Below are 17,321 nucleotides of genomic sequence, written 5' to 3' on the forward strand. Positions count from 1 at the left end.
AATACTAAAGTTTTCTGTTAAAGTTAAGAAAAGAGAAAGAAAAAAATCAACTACACCCAGTATAATATTAATATCAAAAGTTATATTAAATCATATGCTGTTGCATCAACTTATATTTTACTTTCCTCTGAACATATAATCAAAGTGAAATATCCACACATAGAATTTAGTGAGATATGAAGTAAAAATAATTTGAAAACTTATTTTTTAGATGACAGAAAAGTGTTTGTTCTGTTGTATCTCTTTTTACACTGAAAGGTTTATTAAGCATTGGAACAGGCTGCCCAGGGAAGTGGTTGAGGCACCATCCCTGGAGGTATTTAAAAGACAGGTAGACTTAGTGCTTAGAGATATGGTTTAGTGATGGTTTTTGTCAGAGTTAGGTTGATGGTTGGACTAGATGATCTGAAAGGTCCCTTCCAACCTAAGCGATTCTATGATTCTATCTCAATATCTTTAATAAAATATTTTAAGAAAAACTATGCTGTACATGCAAAAATGCACTCTCCACCCCACTATTCCTGTGGTTTAAAACATTATTTTGAAACTATGTAGTTACAAATGAGTGCAATGAGTTTTAGCAAGCAATGCACACCAAAGTTTTGTAGGAGGACACTGACATTGGTTACTATGCTTTGGAAATGATAAAGCAAAAAATTTTGGGGAATTCCTGAGAAATAACTAATTTGTAAGAATGACATTTAATGGTAATCTATTCTTTGGAAAACATCTATTTGAGACTGCCTTTAGAAAACTAATCTTCTGTTTGCTTTTTGTTTAACCGAATGGAGTTGTTGTATATGTATACGTTTATATTTTCCAGATGTTAGCATCTTAAAATTATTTCACAGAGCATTGCTGTACCTCAGGAATAAAAAATGATGACACTGTAGGTGAAAAAGCAAGAGTAGGGATCTTGCATGTGTGTCTTGACAAACCATGGTCCTAAATTTATGTGCCTGAGATGGCTGGTGGGAAATACACTATAGCAAACTCCTCAGTCCAGAGTTCTCACAGTGCTCTTGCAACATTTTTCTTCCAACCTGCAGAAAATCCATTTCTCCACAGCACGCCTCAATTCAAAATTTGATCCACTAACAGAAGATGATCAAAATTAGATTTATTAAAGTTACACAAATGCTAATAAAGATTGCTTAGTCAGAGGTTATCTACTTTCATGCTCTCATTGCTCTGAATCTTCAGTTCCCTATCTGACTTTCCTATCCTATTTTGCTACTACTTTCCCCCATTTAAAGCTCTCTAAGTCAGTACAATCCTCCAGGGTTCATCACTGTCTCCTCAAGTTCCTGTTGGTTTTGCACTTCAGTCTCTTGCTATTGTCCGATTACCTGCAATGGCTGCACAAATCCACACCTTCGTCCAGCTCCTGACAGGGCCTGGGTAGGATTCCATGAGTAGAAGAAACGGATGAATGATTTCCACCATCTTTAGTGGTGGAAAGAGAAGGAGGGAGAATAAAGAAAAAGAAAGAGAGAGCCAATGGCCTAATGATGACACAATTGCAATTATACAGATAGAAAAAGAACAAATGTAATTTATCATATTTGTAGACAAATTTCAGACACAAATAATCTTTTTGTGGCTTGTTGATGAGATTGCCTGTCTCATCAACATGCTGCTGAAATCCCAAGAATGAAGAAAATCCCTAACCATGCACCAGCATCGTAAATTGTAATAGATTTAATAAATATGGGTAGTGGGTATGATGCTTGCAATACCATTAAAAGGTGTGGAGCATCCTGAAGTTCTGGAGGCAAGCACCCTCAATATTCAAAACCAGAACTTCATTAGAGTAATAAGAGGCAAACTCCAGGAAGGCCCACAACATGCAAATTACAAAAGATTGCCCTTAATAAGATCAAGCTCTCCCAGGGAGTGGAAATGAGACAGAAAAAGTTATAGCTAAGATTAAATATTTTTACAGCCTTACAAGATTAGAATGAAAGTCTTTAAATTTGCTGCTATCAAACAGAGAAAAAAGCCTTTTCTTTCTTTCATTTGAAATATGCGCTAACGGGTAAATAGTTGTTAACCTCTACCATACCAAATATAGATAGAACCACAAAACCCAAAGTCATAATTTCTTAAAGCATAACTTCCCTAAGCTCACAGCGTAGTCCAATTACAACACAAATTATTAATGGTTTTATCACTTCATCCTAAATACTAATAATATTAATTTTAACTATTTTTAGGAAAATAGAGAAAGAGGGGAAGACAGTTCTGAACATTTGAATGTAAAGTACTGAGTTATGATTTTATTGTAAGAATACTCCTATTCCCTTTTCTTTTATCTGTGTAAATGTTTCATAATTGAAATCCCTTCTTAACAATCCTCTAATATGCTAATAAATCTAGAATGAACTTGGATTTTTCAGGAAAAAGAGAAACAGGTTATTAAAGTCTGGAACTGCTGCTGCTGTTAAAATTATGTTCTGATTCTCAAAAGACAAACACGTTCAAAAGGACAGAGAAAAAATGTAAGACTGGAAAAAATTTTGAAAAATGGTGGTGGTTGGTCATGATGCTCTTGCTTAGTTTATCTCATCTGTCTCCAATTTTACAGTTCCCTTTTCTCTCTCTCTTGCTTCTAGTAAACTGTATCTTTAAAATGGTGACAACCCTTAGCTAATTAAAATGTATCTTAGCATTAAGTTTTGTGTCCTGTTCTACAGCCTCTTTATTCATATTTTAATTGATGTATGATTTTGAGAAAAAGCCTCAAAAGTAAGCTCTCATTGATTTTTCAATTAAATAATCTGGTTTTCAAAAGAGTACTTGTATTTGACTTTTGGTGACTTATTTATAAATCATGTTACATAACAAGCGACTTAGACTGTTGGACACAATTTTTGCCTTTCCCAGAAAGTATTGATTCCTGTAACAAGCCACTCTGAGACTAGAAGTAGTAGTTACAGAAACTCTCTTGCAATCAGAAACCGCTATGAATTTTTTACTTGTGAGGGCAGCTATCGCTAGGTGACTCTGTTAAACAGACTCTTCCAAGTTCTTAGTGTATGAATCAACTTCAGGTGTGCGTTATCAGGTAATGCAAGACGGTGAGTGAAGAAACAGTGAAAAAAGCACCAAGGTTTATTTTCTAAATACAGAGGACACGTATCAAACACAAACATCTGCACCACTGTGTTATTTTTTGTCCTGGGATAAATACTAGAAAATTGTGCTGCATTTAGTGACTTGGAATCCGGGGACACTGGAATTCCCTTTTTGGGGAACATGACCTGTCTGGCTCCAGACACCAACTGGCCTTCCAGGAGCTGCGACACTGGGCTTGGAATGACAAAACTCTTGGCAATAAAGATACTGAGCTTCCTCATAAAAGCATGGACAGTGCTACCTGGAGTAACTAGCAACTATCTAGCTGTATGAGCTGAATACATGGGGGAGTTCACCCATATTTTAAACTGCTATGCACGTTGATCTAATTGAAAAAGCAAATAATGATGATACAGCTCTACAAACCAGCACAGTCAAGCCCCGAGAGTTGCAAATTCAGCCCCAGGTGAACGCGGATCCCTGTTCTCATTCTATGAAATACCTGACTTCCAACACGTTTGTTTCTCTCTGTGTTGGTACAGCTCTATGATTTCCTACTGGTTTATGCTCTGAGTTTTGCACCTTCACTTGCATGCTCGCAGCCTAACACCACCACCGCCTATTTTATTTGAAAATGTATTCTGTAAGGTAACCACTGCACATCAGGTAAAGGCTTCTACCAGACACCAGCTTGAACCACCGATGGCAGGAGCACTCACCACTCAGAGACTTTGAGCCAAACAATACTGTTTGAGACCAAACTAACTAACTGGGCTCAGGTGTGAAAGCACTTTTAGACACAGGTATGTATTTAACCTTCGCGACTGACACACCTCCCTGCCTGCAGCAGCCTGAGAGAAAAGCCAGGTGGGTCAGGGTAAGAGTTCCTCACATAACGTCCCTACCCTGAGGCGTTGGGGGTTGAGGAAGGCGATACGGAGCAAAGGAGCTGAGGCGAGTCAGGGCATCGGACTAAGCCACACTGGCCGGTTCCTTCCTCGGTTCTGTTAGGACCCTGAGGAGCTCCAGCCCCTCTCACAGCGCCTCTGCCGGCTCTCTCCCTCCGCGACCACAGCTCCTGTCAGTTACAGGAGCAGAGAGGGAATAGCCCGTTCTGATTGGCTCAAATTCCCGCGTCGCCTGGCGATTGGCTGCCGCTGTGCGGGTGCTCCCGCCTGCCTGGTTCTCTGGCCGTGGGCAAGTGTCGCCCCTAGCAGGTCCTAGGAGGGTAGTTGCCTCAGGGTTTGCAGGTTTTAGGCAGTGCTTACCTTGTGCCAGGTCGCCACACTGGATAAGCAAATTTTCTCGGTCCTTTGGAAGGAAACAAGATACCAAAGAGCTCTTCTGGATTGCTGTGAGGTACTGAAATGCCGAGCCACCATATGACCACCCAGTCAGCATGCTTCTAGTTTCAGAGACGATGGGATAACTTAATGTCAGAGGAATCTAATATCAATGAAGAAAGTTATGGTTAATTGAGGTTGATCAGGTCTCGTTTTGTCAGAAAAAGTCTGGGGTTTTGTGTCTTTTTTTCTAATGCTTTGCTTCCTGATGTTTGTCTTTATGTTGTTAGGTCAGGTCATGCTTCCCACCCACCTCCTCTCCCGCCTTTTCCCATTCTCATATTTTGTTCTTCATAGGCTCGTAGTTGCTGCATTAATCCAGTTTCCTTTGCCCAATCCAGAGGTTCTGTCAGCCATTTTATGTCTATCACTAGGGCTGATCCTTGCAGTATTTTTAGTTCAGAGAATGATATCACATTCTTTCACAGTTTGTGTGTATGATTTTGAAACTATTATTCTAGTCTGTAGTAGTATTGGATTAGATTGAATAAAATGTCCTCAAGTCTATATATTAAATGGACTAGATTGAATAAAATTTGTTTATTATAAAGTCATCTTCCTTGATTCTTATCTATTAGCTGTCTAGCTGTTTTTTTTTTATGCCAGCTGTGCTTAGAGAAGGGCACAAGTACCTACTTTTGGTGCTTTGAAAAACTCACCTCTTTGTATTAGTTGTGATAAAAGCAGCACATTAATTTGTAATGTGATTTATTATACCGAAATGCTGCATAAATTTAAAGTAGGGATGAGTGAAAGTTCAAAAGAGCAAACTTGACATCAAATAATTCTGTGAATGTCTGGGTGCTTCTAAGAATATTTGGGTTGAAGTATTTTCTGAACAGCCCGTTTCTTTAACTTTCCCCTACTTTTGAGCCTGAGGCGGGCAAAAACGTCCCTTTGTGGTATTTGAAGTGTACTGATGTGATAATGGTTGTATGCTTAAAATCTAAATTTGAGTAGGTTATTGTGTTAAGGAACCAGGTAGCTTTGTTTTATGGAAAACAGTAGTTGTTGCACTGCTTTTTCTTACTTTGTTAAAAAAAACTACCAGCAGGTTTGAAATTCAGACGCAAAATGCTATTTCTGTCTGTCAGTACCTAGACTATTCTGTTGGAATATCACAGTGAACTCCCATAGCTCTCCTATTACTGGAGATCTAGGGGCAAACTGAAAGCTCCGGACAAGCTTTTAGTTGGGTCAAGTTCCTGTCAGTACTGCCGCTTAACAGAAACGTGTTTATGACCTTTCACTATCCATTGAACAATGGAGCTAAACGTCAAACCAGATACACTGATCAAAGGCTGATACTCAAATGTCTGTCACTAGCTGGATTAGTTATTTGGTTTATTTTGCACAAATAACTTAAGGTTGCTGTTTCTCATTAGTTTTCCTGAGTTGTTCAGTAGCTGTCATGTTGAAGGTGATTTTGCCACGTTTCCTAGTAAGCTATCTAGGAGAGGAAGGAAAGAAGGGTAAGATAGAATAAATAGCACAGGTCAAGAAATGCAGACAAAAAACAATCTATCGCCAATTATTAATCTGTAGGAGATCTCAAATTGACTTTGGTTTGTTATCATAAAATGACTTCTAGTCTGGTTAGATTAGGCTCATGCTTAAAACATTCCTAAAAGCAGTAAAAAAAAAAACCAACTTTTTTTCCAGAAATCCTTAAGCTTTCCTAAGAAGAATCTTTCCCAATTCGCAGCAACAATTTTTAAAGACTTTGACTGTCACAGCTCTTTATTTTAATGATTGTTCTTAAATACTTATGGTTTTGTAATGTTCATATTTCTTGTAGGGCTGCATAGAATAACATTTTAAAATAACTAGAAAAATACAAGTTCACAGAGGCATTGATTTGTTATTGTTTTTCCTTTTTTTGCAAACCTAACACAATGTTTAATATTGGTCATTCTCAAATAGAAAACCTGTGTCAATATGAATAAAAGCCATGTTGCATGTTTGTATGCCTCAGCATGTTACAGACAAATCTCCACAGAGAAGACTAATCCCAACAAGATTTCCTTTGGTCTATGAGAACTGTCATATCTAAGCAGTGATAGAAAGATTTGATTGAACTCTGAAGGCACAGGCCAGCATTAGTTTGCAATGGGTATATGAAATCTAAAATAATTTGAAGGGAAGTCTTTTGCTAGCATTAGTCTTTAGTGATTTAATTTTAAGAGCAGTAAATTTTCAGCAAAGTATTGTAAAGTGTGTCACTTTAAAATGATCAATATTAAAAGCAGTGATGATTATAAATTTATTAGCAAAGCTACCATTTTATGAAATGGTAGTGTATAAAGACATGCAGTGCAAATAGCTACTATTCCCATTTAAGATCATTTTCCTCGTGGTCACAAATTACAGTACAGTGCAGTTAGAGTTGTAAATATGCAGCATGTCTAGAAGCCAGCCATATTTTAAACTGGGGCCCACAATGAATGAAAATGCAAACTTGCCTTTACTAATGGTATGCTTGCTGTTGAAAGAAGTTAAAAATCATGCTTTGCATATATTTATTAAATGCATTTTTTGGTTAGATATAGAAATACTACAATGTAAGGCAAAGCTCGTTACAGCTCATCAAACTTTGCCTCTACTAGCTGTTTTAAATATGTTCCTTCTTGCTAATTTAACTAATTCATTATTTAAGAGGTTGGAGAGATAAGCAAATTAAAAATGTTCTTTGCTTCTCCTGTAAGACTTGCTTAAAATTTAAATAAAGGAAATTCTGTTTTATCCTTGATATCAGATAATATATAATTTATAATGAGTTAGGGTTGTTAGAATATGAGTAGTTTTGGAAGGACAAATAAATATACTGCTCAGCAGTTTTAACATGTCAAACTGTTTAGGGAAGGATATATGAATAAAAATAAAAAGTAGATAAGCTTTTGAAAATCCATGATGCTATCTCAAGTTCTGTAGATGTCTAGTACTTGAGATGTTTATCCCGGTATTTCACATTTTGCAGTGCTTAGCACAAAAATCACATAGGCTTTGTAACTTACAAAGAGTAAAATAGAAAAAAACCCCTTTTTTTAAATAAAGTAATACATATGAATATGACAGCTAATGATTCTAATAATAAAATTCAGTAACTGATTTTGGTGATTTTTAAATAGTGGTTTTATCAGAACCCTTCAGTTGTTGGAGTGCTGTTTAGAAATCAGAATTTTTACTGTAATTTTTCTACACTTCCGAATCCCTGTTTCGTATTTTTTTATCTTAGTCTTTCATGTTGCTTATCATAATTGTTCATCCAATTAATGTATTAGTGATCATGTTGCAAACCTCATGGCACTAGGCCCCAATAAGTTTTTCTTTGCTGTGAGTTAGGCAATCTGACTCTGTTACAGTTATTAACTAATATAAGAGCAAGCCATCTATGTCTTTCAGACTAGGAAAAACAGGGCCAGTTGCAGATTTTCTTCATGCCTCAGAAGTCAGTTTTCTTTCACTTGTGGAGCAACGCTATTAATACATTCACTGTTCCAACATACTCTGAAGAACAGGTAAATAATTCATTACCGAAAGACTGAAAGGTAGTGTAGGTGCTAGGACTTCGCTGTGTAGATCTTGTTTTAGTTTGATTTTCTTTAGTAAAAGTACAGGATATAAATGCAGACTTCCATAATGAAAACAATGTCATAATAAAAAATGGGAATGAACTAGTGTTGTTAGTGACTATGTATGGTTATATGTAAATGGTTAAATCAATAACAGCTTAAAAGTGAAGCATTAGAGTAGCAACTTAGAAAAGACCTTAGATTAACAAAAAAGGCTGCGTAAATAATGTTAGGAACTCAATATGGTTTAGAGCAATTGCAAATATGATTTCACAGATGCTTACGTTTTTATGTTCACATTTATTTCACAAGGTGAAATTAACTGCTGTTAGGACTAACAAAATTATGTTGCATGAAGGTTTTCAGCAGGAAAAAGCCCTGCCAGAATAGAATTTTGGGATGAAAAGTTTTATGTAGAGGCAAAAAGACCATAATTTTTCAGGAGAGAAAAAGTCTCAAAGGCAAACCTAGGGTTTCTTGCTGGAGTATGTCTGCCATTGTGTGCCAATGATAAGTAGTCTTATGATATGCTCATCCTGTTTGGCCTTAATGAAAAAAGGGTTGCACCACAGGAAACGTAGTCTGGCAGAAGAACTCAAAACACATGGTATACATTTCCATTCATGTGTTTCTGTTTCCAGGCAAGGTATATTTTTTTCCTTTCTGTTTACTAAAAAATTAAAACCAGTAACATCCCCCCCCCCCCCCCCCAAAAAAAACAAAAAAAAACCCCAAAAAACCAAAAAAACCAAAACGCCCCAACTCCATAGGATCTTTAAAAGTGAAATTGCTTCCATTCAAATTTTGCTCTAGACATGGAAGAAGTACCTGGAATATATATCTGTATGGGAAAAATTCTGCTCAGCCTACACATGTAAAGTACAGGCTTGAAGATTTACCATGTTCATAATTCAGAGTCTTGTTGTGTGTGATGAACCTTTTTCATTGTATATTCTATTTACCAGATGTTCAGCTGCCATTTTCCAGTAAAGTAACATTGACTAGGGCTTAAGGAAATGATAAATTCTTCATCTACAGTGTTGGAGAAGGGAAAATATGCAAATACTCTTATGTAACACTTTCTTACTATGCACACTGTTGATTGGATAAAGACATGCTAGTGTGCATATATGATTCTGGGTCTGTATGCAGGAGATTAAAAAAATTACAGTTTTTGACCCTGTGTGTTGCTGATAAAACTCACTCTTATAAATACTGCGGTATATATTGTACAAGGGAGAGCTATGTACAAGCAATAACTAAGGTGTTAGTTATGCATTTGGTGTGTTCTTTAGAGGACAAGGAAGAGATGATTTGGAGGAACTCAAAGGTACCATGTATTTTAACCTGTCTACAATGTATAGTAGTACATAATATAGTAAATAAAGGGGAAGAAATACATAAATAGGTATCAAATCCTGTTCCTCCAGTCTTGCTTGATTCACCGCATAATTGGACTATGCAGCTTCCTGTCATTTTATGTCGTTGGGAGTATACTATGCCCACACTGATAGTCCCAACTGTTTCAGCCTTTCCTCATATGAGAGATGTGCCAGTCTCTTAATAATGTTAGTGGCCTTTCGCTGGACTCTCTCCAGTAGCTCGGTATCTCCCTTGTGCTGGGTAGCCCAGAACTGACACAGCACTCCAGATGTGGCCTCACCAGTGCTGAGTAGAGACCCCCTTCCACCTGCTGACAACGCTCCTCCTAATGCAACCCAGGATACCATTATCTTTCTTTGCTGCAAGGGCGCATTGCTGGCCCGTGTTCAACGTGGTGTCCTCCGGGAGCGCCGGGTCCTTCTCTGTGGAGTCTTGTGTCTATCAATACCTTTTTTACCAACATATACTTACATATAATTTATTGTAACATGGTACCTGTTGTTACTGTAAATCTACACAGAGATGAAATAATATATGATTTTTTTAGTTTACATATAGTGCATCAATGCATGATATACACGTATGTGAGTAGTGTTCTGTGCTTGATGTGACAATCCTCCTGTAGTGAGAAATCTGCAAAGCATAGAATTTCAGTAGCTGATTGATAGACGTTTTAGTGAGATTAGGAAAAACACTGATGCTTTCTAAACAAAACTGTTGGCAGCCTCCTTTTACTTCTAATTTTGTAATCCATTTCTGGAAGAGTTTTTTGGCAGTAAGTCGTTATCTCACATTCCTGTTTTTTGTGAAAACCTAACCTGACAATAGTACACCTTTTAAGAGGTGTCTAATAGTTACTTGTGGGTATGGACTAGTAGTCCCTATTTTTGCCTTGTGTGTTTGTAGCATCTTTCTTTTTTCCCTCCCAGTCAAACACTTGTTTTCAAGGCACTGATAAATATGCAGGGAACTGAGGAAATCTCAGAAAAAAACTTTCCAATTTATTAAAATATTTAATAACTAATTTGGGTGCAGCTATGATGTAATAGAAAGTGTTAACATGTGGGCTGGTAATGTAATTTGTCTCAGTGTATTTTCTTTCTTCTTTCCTTGGCACAACTCCCAGAAAATGATTTACCAAGTTCGTCTCCCAGTATTTTTATTTTAAAAATACAAAAATATTTTAACAAAATTTTATTGTCTCCTGTATTAACCTTTGATTTACTGTCACTTCAAATATTTCCCACTTCTTGAACTCATGCTGCCAATTTTCTTCTCTCTTCATGGATAATGTTTTGCAGTTCTTGTGCCTGAGTTCAGGAGTACAGAGCAGTAACAGTAAACTGTCAATTAAGCTTTTTTTTTTTCCCCTCTGACAGATGGAGTCTACAGGTTGCAAGTTGTATTTAGTTACATGAAATAGCCTTGCCTGTGTAAAACACAGAGGACAAAATGTTACATTCTTTTTTTGAGTATGATACCTAGTTAACGGATCTGTATATACTGAGGTCATCTTGAGTGTCCAGTCTGCTTTAAGGCAATTATTTTTCTGTTCTCTTATTTTGCTCTGTAAATAAGTTACTGACGTTTCATATTTGTCAAAATGCCCTGTCTTAACTCAGAAAGGTACCCTTCAATTTTATTTTCTGGGTTTTGAAATATATATCAGTGGGTTCAGGAAAATCCATGTTACAGAAATTATGGGTGTGTCCCAAGCAAGCATAGGAACTGCAGTGGTCAGCATGAGCACAAAACAAATAGAATGCAGTTGGGAAAAATACAAATCGCACATACACTGTGTACACATTGGCTGGCGCAAAACTTGACTTGACCAACTATAGTAGAATATACATGTTAATAATTTAAGTACTGGAAACAGTGGAGCTGTTCCACACTATATGACACGTCAGGACAATCATACTGAGCTTGACTTCAAACCATTAACTTCCTTTTTTTTTTTTGTTTTGTTAACTTTGTTCCAATAAAATACTCTAAGCTTTTAGTTTGTCAGGAGAGGGTAAGAGTATCATCATAGAAGGTCTGGGACAGTTGCCCAGTATGCATTTCCTTCAGAGTTCTGACGCTTAACTTATGTTTTTAAACTGTACTTGGAAATTAAATGATTTCCCTTTAGCGTTAATGTAAAAGTTCATAGCCCATATCTCTTTGAAACACAATTGCTCTGTTTCCAAAGTGTGGATTCAGTAACAAAGCAGCTAAAAGCAACAATGTGATTTGCAGACTGTAAACACCTGTAGATGCTGCAATGTTGCTATGTTACACATTTGATCATGATGCTATGGCAATTTATTTACGCACTCAGCTTTCAAAAAACTCGGCTTTTTTTGCTGTTAATGGCTTCCAATTTACATGGATTTTAATAGGCTTTAAAATCTACCCGGAAGGCTGTTGCAATGTTTAGCAAGTAATGTAATAATTCACATTAGTCACACTTACCATTAAAGTGTTTCCTAACTTTTGGTAGAAAGCAGCCTTGTTAGAAGCAAGCATGTTCAAAAAGAAAACAATTAAAACTTCTGCTGAATGGAAGCATTTGCATTGCTGCTTCTCTCTAATTAATAATCAATTCAGCAGATGTTCACCTTTCTCTCATTTTATTTATTTTTTTAAAAATTTTTATTTTGTGGTAGGATGTCCTGGTTCCGGTGGGGATAGGGTTAATTTTCACAAGGAGCTGGGACGGGACACAGCCCAGAGGGCTGACCTAAACTAGCCAAAGGGGTGTTCAGTACCTGTGGCATCCTGCTCGGTATATAGCAGGGGAGCTGCCCTGGGCGGGGTGGGCAGGAATCGCTGCTTGGGATTGGGTTGGGGTTTCTCCGGGTTGCAGTCGGTGAGCTGTTGTACATTAATTGTGTTTTGTATGTTCCTTTATCAGTGTTATTGTTGTTTTCCCTTTTCTTTGCTGTTCTGTTAACCCGCCTTTATCTCAACCCACCCACGAGTTTTGCCTTTTTCTTCCTGTTCTCCTCCCATCTGGCCACAGGGCAGGGGGAGTGAGCGAAGGGCCACTTGGTTCTTTATTGCCGTCTGGGGCTAAACCACGAAACAGAACATAGGCAGGAAAAAGATGTTTTATACTTTTCAGTTCTGTGAGACTTATGTCAAACACTCCATTGCATGCAGATACCAGATAATTTTGAAGCTGGAGATAATACCGGAGTGTGGTTAAAATTTGGTATAATAGCTTTGCAGCGTGATGAAAAATGTCCTATAATATATGTCATTTTGAAGTGGATATACACACTGCTGAAGTTTTATTCAGTTTAATCAGTCAGAAATTTAGCGCTCGCAACACCTGATCATTAGTATATTTAGTGCTATCACCATAGAGCTAGAAGATTTATATTTATGTTCTCTGGATTACTACCTAATACACGCTGTATTCTGTCTAGTACACTGTATAGGAGATAGTATTTTTCGTGTTGTGAGTTGTTTAGTACTGTATAGGAGACAGCATTTTTCATGTCATGAGTTGTCTAGTACTGCTTAATTAAGATACTTAGGCATGATATCGTATTAAATGTGTTAAACAAGTTAGATATAATTCTGAGAATTTCCATAATAAATTATTTTATATTGAGTTCTGTTGTTTGGATTGCATACTGAGCAGTACAACTCAGGTGATTGTAAATACATGTGTTTTAGACAAGTCAGTATAATATCTAAACAAATTAAATTTACAGAAGAGGTAGTATCTTTTATTAGGAAAACTTGGAGGAGGGAGGAAGAGACAGTAAAGGATTTTGTGTACACAAGTTAATTATATAAAAAGGTAGCTAATAAGTAGTGTTGCATACCTACCTCATATCCTTTTTTCCCCCATCATTAGTAGGTCAAACTGCCGATACATTTATAAAATATTCAAGTTTTGAAATGGTGAAACACCTGTTAGAAGACAAAAAATGCACAAGCAGTAATAATGCCTGTTATAATTTTATTAAAAATACAAAAAGTAACAGATTATTTATTTTACTTAACACATTACAGAGATATCAATGTGTTTGCTTGCCTGGATGGGAAGGAACATTTTGTGAATACGAATCAAATGAATGTAATTCAGAGCCTTGTAAAAACAATGGAACCTGCGTGGATCTTTTCAACAGCTATCGGTAAGCGTTGCGTCTTCTCACTTTATGATTATGTTCCAGGAATGACAGACTTACGCATCCAGTTATTCTTTTATTTCTCCGCTTGGGGAATGGAATGTTATTACACAAAGATGAGCAAACAACTTGTGTCATGGATACACTGCTTCACTGCACATTCATTTGAAGTCAGCAGACATTAATTGTAGATGAAAAAGTAAAAAAATGCATTAATTGAAAACACTTACAAAGTAAACTGATCTGGAACTGTATTTTGTCAAAGAAAAAACAGGACCTCTTTCTGTCATATACTCCCTGTAAACACAGGAGTTGCTTTAAGAGAAAAAGTAGTAGGAGTGGACAGAGTTGTACAATCTTAGATGAAGAGATAATATCATTGCTGCCACCTTGTGGCTTAAAATGACAACAAAATAGTAACTTAACTAAAATTTACAGCCACGCTGGGAGAAATTGAGAGAAATGAGGATTTGACATTAACCGTATTATTTTTTAACTCAAACCCCAATCTTTATTTCATGCATACATTCATGATTTAGAAACTATTTTTGTTCAGTATTATGAAGATAAGAACTCTGTAAACAATTTAGAAATTAGCTTCTGTTATTTGTAGCCAGGGTTTACTTGTATTGTGATGTCAATATTAGAACAGTCCTTCTGTATCTGAGTGTAAACTCTTAATAGATACTGATATCTTATATATTTGATATTCTACTATACTGAGTTCAAGCAGGAGGGGTGCATGAGGAGGATGGCTCTTCAACAGAGGAGCATTCCACTGGTCTAGCACCGGGCACTGCTCTGTGACCATCTGCACAGGTCAAGGACACTCATCTTACCTGACCCTCAAGGCAGAATGGTGGGCACTTTTCTGAGACCAAAGGCTGCAGCTCTGGCCTAGGGGTCTGCACCATCCACCCCGGCAGTAGCTGATGGCTCCACCTGGACGAAGCTGCTGAATGGAGAGGCTGCAGTGCAGACCTCAAACTGCAGGAAGTGCCTAGACCTTTCTCCTGGGGCAAGAATAGGTGGCAGACCTGTTTGCAAAATGTGTGCCCAGGTCAAGAACCTCCTGCAGCAGGTGGCTGAGCTGCAGGAGGCAGTGAGGAGGCTGCATAACATCAGGGAGGCTGTGAAGGAGATAGATCACTGGTTCCAAGTGCAGTCTGCCGTGGACCTGCAGCCCACAGCCAGGCAGCCAACCCCCCCGCCTCCACCGGCAGACACAGAAGGGAGGCGGGGAAGTAACATGGAAGAATGGAAGTGATGGAGAGGAGCGCCAGGAGGAAGAGACTTCCCCTGAAGCCTGAGGTGCCCTTGCAGAACCGCTTCACAGTTCTGCAGAGTGAAGAGGAAAGACCCATTGCATCAGGAGAGGCGTTGGAGCTGAGTAAGGCAATCCAATTTGCTCCCTGTGCCACAGACAGTGGTTTGGCTACTTAGGCCACAGGACTTGATTCAAGAAGCCTGGTCTGCTGGGGCCTCATGGGGTCCATCTGTCAGAGAACGGGAAGAGTATCTTCAGTCAGAGGCTTGCCGAGCTGGTGAAGAGGGCTTTAAACTAGAGTTGCTGGGGGAGGGGGAACCTCAATTCATCCGACTCCTGCCAGTATGATGCCAATGCCCAGACCCTGGAGCAGGATCGTCAGGAGGGTACCTGGAGTGCAGCACAAACAAATACCAGGCATTCCAGCCAGTAAGTCAGTTTCATTGGGGCCCAACTTAAATGTCTCCATGCAAACACACATGGCATGGGGATAAACATGAGGAGTTAGAGACGTGCACACACCTGCAGGGCTACGATCTTACTGGCATCATGAGACATGTGGGATGGATCCTATGACTGGAGCGTTGGAAAGGAAGGATACAGGCTCTGCAGGAAGGACAGTCAGGGGAGACGAGGAGGGTGTGTTGCCCTCTGTGTCAGTGACCAGCTGGAGTGCATGGAGTTCTGTCTTGGGGTGGATGAGGAGTCAACCAAGAGCTTATGGGTCAGGATTAAGGGGAGGGCAAGGACAGGTGATGTTAGAGTGGGGGTTTGCTATGGGCCATCTGACCAAGAAGACTGAGTGGATAAGGCCCTCTATAGACAGGTAGGAGCAGCCTCACATGGGGAACTTCAACCATCCCGATACCTGTTGGAGGGATAACACAGTAGAGCATAAGCAATCCAGGATGTTCCTGGAATGTGTCCATGATAACTTCCTTATCCAAGTGATAGAGGAGCCAGTGAGGAGAGGTGCCATGCCTTGTTCTCACCAACAAGGAGGGACTGGTAGGGAATGTGAGTGACCATGATGGTGGATATCAAGATCCTTAGGGCGGTGAGGAGCGTGCACAACAAGCTCACTACTCTGGAGTTCGGGAGAGCAGACTGATGTTTTCAGGGATCTGCTTATTAGAGTACTGTGGAATAAAGCCCTGGAGGGAAGAAGGACCCAAGAAATCCATTTAGTATTCAAGGATCACCTGATCACCTCCTCCAAGCTCAGGAGCGGTGTATCCCAAGAAAAAAAATGCCAGGAGCTTTTTTGGGAGGAGGATGCATGGATGAACAAGGAGCTACTGGAGAAACTCAGACTCAAAAAGGAAGCCTACAGAGAGGTGGAAGCAAGGACACGTAGCCTGAGAGCAATGCAGAGGAATTGTCAGGCAACCAGGGATTAGGTTAAGAAAGCTAAAGCCCTGGCAGAATTAAATCTGGCCAGGGATGTCAAAGGCAACAAGAAAAGCTTGCATAGATATGTTGGTGTTAAAAGGAAGACTAGGGAAAATGTGGGCACTCTGCAGAAGGAAACAGTCACAGAAGACAAATGCATGGACTGGGAAAATGGGACTTGTGCACCTTCAGGCTCCTTAGATGGATGAAGATGCCAAGCCGTTATCCATGGTATTTGAGAAGTTGTGGCATTCTGGTGAAGTTCCCACTGACTGAAAAATGGGATACATAACCACCATTATTAAAAAGGGTAAAAAGGAAGACCTGGGCAACTACAGGCCCATCAGTCTCACGTCTGTGCCCAGCAAGATCATGGAGCAGATCCTCCTGGAAACTCTGCTAAGGCACGTGGGAAATAAGGAGGTGATTGGTGACAGCCAGCATGGCTTTAATAAGGGCAAATCGTGCCTGAGAAATTGGTGGCCTTCTGTGACAGCATTACAGCTTTGGTGGATAAAGGAAGAGCAACTGATGTCATCTGCCTGGTCTTGTGGAAAGCATTTGGCTCTGTCCTGCGCAATATCCTTGTCCTTAAATTGGAGAGACATGGATTTGATGGATGGGCCGCTCCGTGAATGAGGAGTTTAGACCAACGTAAAGCAATTTTATTTCAATCATTAGATTTGTCCTAGTTTATACTCACAGATGTTAAAAGACATTCTGCTTTTTTTCACAATTAATAAAATAATTGCTGGTTTCTGTTTGCTTTTTTAACACTTTCTCTGAAAAACTATAGCAGCAAGACAAAGTGGTCATCTCGTGGCACCTAAGCAGTGGCAGTGACTAGTATCTGATCATGAGGACATCCAGCCATACCTTTAAAATTAAACGTAGTCTTTAAAACAGGATAACTGGATTCTAACTGCTTAATAGGAAAGATTATTGGCATTCTTGAGCTGTGTCTAGGCATTGTTTTGGACAAGCATTAGTTGGTCTGGACCAAAGTCAGGCCAGGAAGTGCTTTGAGAATGCAGTAGCGATAGACAGTGCAGTTTCCTTGCCTGTGGCCATGTTCTGGCACCGTTTGTTTTCCTGGTGTAAGTTCAGCTGCTGGCAACGATACTCAGAATTTTCTGCCTTTTTTGAAGTCGGCCACACC

General features: G+C 39.0%; 1 protein-coding gene across 1 annotated transcript in view; it reads left to right on the forward strand.

The window, feature by feature from the left end:
- Positions 1–17,321, forward strand: part of EYS (eyes shut homolog) — an 884,174-nt gene that overhangs the window by 325,851 nt on the left and 541,002 nt on the right. The window contains exon 22 of the mRNA XM_063330257.1: positions 13,388–13,509. Within this exon, the coding sequence (XP_063186327.1) occupies positions 13,388–13,509 (122 nt within the window). The remainder of the gene's footprint in view (positions 1–13,387; positions 13,510–17,321) is intronic.

The sequence above is a fragment of the Chroicocephalus ridibundus genome, chromosome 3, assembly GCF_963924245.1.
Source record: "Chroicocephalus ridibundus chromosome 3, bChrRid1.1, whole genome shotgun sequence".
NCBI classification, from domain to species: Eukaryota; Metazoa; Chordata; class Aves; order Charadriiformes; family Laridae; genus Chroicocephalus; species Chroicocephalus ridibundus.